The following is a 2,500-nucleotide window of genomic DNA, read 5'->3' on the forward strand; positions in this document are numbered from 1 at the left end:
AGGCGGCAGATGAGCTTGGAATTAACGATGATGAGGCGGACGAGGATGGTGGTGGCGGCCCTGGTGGTCCCGTTCCTGGGGGACCCCGGTGCAGGTTAGCTGGATGGTAAGGGCTGCTGCCGGGTGGTGTTGGTAACAGCTGCGGTGGCACCGGTCCCGGACCAAGACCCGGATGACCGACGCCCGGTGGAACGGGTGACGAGGTTGCCGAGGAACCGAGCAAGCTCGGCATCAACCCCGGATTCACGATGCCCGGATGTGGTGGTAGTGGTGGAGGGGGTGCCGGTCCACCGTGTGGTGGCGGGTAAGAGGCCGCACTGTGTGGCGGCAGGGCTGGTGGTGCACCTCCGGACTGAGGTGATGCTATGCTACTGCCACTGCCGTGCATGGCCGATGGTGGCCCCTGCGAGCTGCTGTTACTCCCCTGGCTGTCCTGGTTCGGTGTGACGGCCAATCGGGAGGATGCCGACACGTCTAGCGGGTTGTTTGAATCGTTGCCGCCTCCACTGGAGGACGACGAGGACGAACTCTTGATGAGATTATCGGCCGAGAAGCTGTTCTTCAGCCCCAGCGGACCACCACTCGAGGGCGGCGTATCGGCGTTCGATGCCGGCGGATACTTGAGGGGTCCACCATCGACCGAGGTCGGCGGTAGGTACTTCAGATCCTGCGGATGTGTCTGCGGTAACGAACCACCGCCCAAGCCCGGATGGTGTGCGTGCGGATGTGGATGATGCGGAGGTTGCCCTGGTGGGCCGAACAGTGGCATCCCCGGGGGACCGTACTTAACAACGGCCATCGGATCGTACTTGAACGATTGCTCGTAGTGTTGCCGCAGCATGCTGAGTTGCGCAGGATCCGGATAGTGGCTCTTGGGCATTAAGGGTAGCGGACCAGGACCTCCGATCGAGGAGGGTGGTGGCGGAGGTGGTACACCTCCTCCACTGCCACTGTCGGAGGCAGGCGATGGCGCAAACTTGCCCCGCTCGTCCGTCGGTGGATACTTCAGGTTCAGTCCCGTCAGATCCTGCGGATACTGGGACAGTTTCAGGTGACCACTAGCGGCGCTGCCCGGTGGCGGAGGTCCTCCGGGTAGTTCACCAGGTACCGGGCCACCGGTGAAGCCTAGCTTCAGTGGCAGTGGACCACCATCGGGTCCAGTAGTCGGTGGAGGAGGTACACCACCGCCGACATGGGCAGGATATCGCTTGATGTCATACTCGACCGGTTGCTCATCCGGTGGACCATACTTGTGCCCCTCCGGTGGTGCTCCCGGCGGTAGTGCATGTGGTGGTGGAGGATGGGGACCGTACTTGTGCTCGGTCGGCGGACCACCGGCAGGACCACCATACTTCATCGCCTCTTCGCTGCCGGGATGACCGCTGGCACCACCACCATACTTGATGTGGTTCTCGTACGGTGACGGTTTCATGACGAGATTCTCCGGATCGTACTTCATCTCCGGCGGCCCACCTTCACTTCCCAGTGCGCCAGCCGAACCACTGCCGCTGCCACTGCTAGGCATTAGCTTTGCCTCGGATTTAACCTCAATCTTGAGCTTCAAGTCTTGTGGTTCCGTTGCAGGAGCTGTTGTGGCGTTCGAGTTTACCGCACTGCCACCAGTTCCTCCTCCTGCTGCTGCTGCTGCTGCACCTGCGGTCGTCGTGGACGAAGAAGACGTTGTCGTCCCACTCGCTGCTGACGACGAGGTGGCCACTGCTCCAGATGATGGCTGCTCACTCGTAGCGGCCGATTCTTCATTCGGTTCCTTCTTGATGAAGACATCTTTCGAGTTGTGGTGCTCGACACCAGCACCGGCTGGTGCTGTAGACGATGGAGCTTCTTGTTTCATGTTGGCCAGCTTTGTAGCCACTTCTTGTTCGTTCGTTGAACCGGCTGTTGCTGGCGCCGCTGGTGCGTTTTTCTTGGCATCAGTCGCCGTACCGTTGATTACAGACGCAGGGTCATCGGTGGTTGCAGCACTCGCCGATGGTGTCGTCCGTGGTTCGGAACCCTCCAGAGAGCCAGCGGCGGGTGCCGGTGTGGCCACCGGAGTCGGTGCAGCCGTTGATGGTGGCGAAATGTCTTCCGTCTCTGGTAACTTCGCCGTATCGGCCGCCGTTGGAATGGTCGCTACCGAAGCCGAAGCAACGACTGCTCCCGTTGCGCCAGCATTTGAATCATCGTCCTTATCGTCCGATCCGCCACTAGACGAGGATGACTTCGTAACCGTGGTGGACGTAGCGTTGCTGTTGCTACTGCTACTGTTTTCGTTCGGCTCCGTAACCATCGGTTCCGTAGCCGGTGGTGGTCCCAGCGAGAGGGGATCCTTTTCGTTATCCTTTGCCGAAGTGGCTCTCGCCGTGCCGCTCGTGGGCGCTCCTCCGCTGGAATCGGTGGAATTGAGAAGATTTGCTCCACCGGCACCACTGGTACCATTCGGTCCCGAAACCGGAGTTGGCGTACCGGAGACAGTGCGGCTGGTGCTCGTACCACTCGC

General features: G+C 61.0%; 2 protein-coding genes across 11 annotated transcripts in view; one reads left to right on the top strand and one right to left on the bottom strand.

The window, feature by feature from the left end:
• Positions 1 to 2,500, top strand: part of LOC126578312 (regulator of G-protein signaling 20) — a 268,141-nt gene that overhangs the window by 201,467 nt on the left and 64,174 nt on the right. The window lies entirely within an intron of this gene.
• LOC126578282 (mucin-19-like) overlaps positions 1 to 2,500 on the bottom strand; it is a 97,133-nt gene that overhangs the window by 11,657 nt on the left and 82,976 nt on the right. For all 10 annotated transcript variants that reach the window (XR_007608389.1, XM_050240690.1, XM_050240692.1 and 7 more), the window contains one exon: positions 1 to 2,500. This exon is cut by the window's left edge and continues 1,984 nt beyond it; it is cut by the window's right edge and continues 1,374 nt beyond it. Coding sequence is in view for 9 of the 10 variants with exons in the window: in XM_050240690.1 (XP_050096647.1) it covers positions 1 to 2,500 (2,500 nt within the window). In the remaining variant the exon portion in view is untranslated.

The sequence above is a fragment of the Anopheles aquasalis genome, chromosome 3 (genome assembly GCF_943734665.1).
Source record: "Anopheles aquasalis chromosome 3, idAnoAquaMG_Q_19, whole genome shotgun sequence".
In the NCBI taxonomy this organism is placed as follows: domain Eukaryota; kingdom Metazoa; phylum Arthropoda; class Insecta; order Diptera; family Culicidae; genus Anopheles; species Anopheles aquasalis.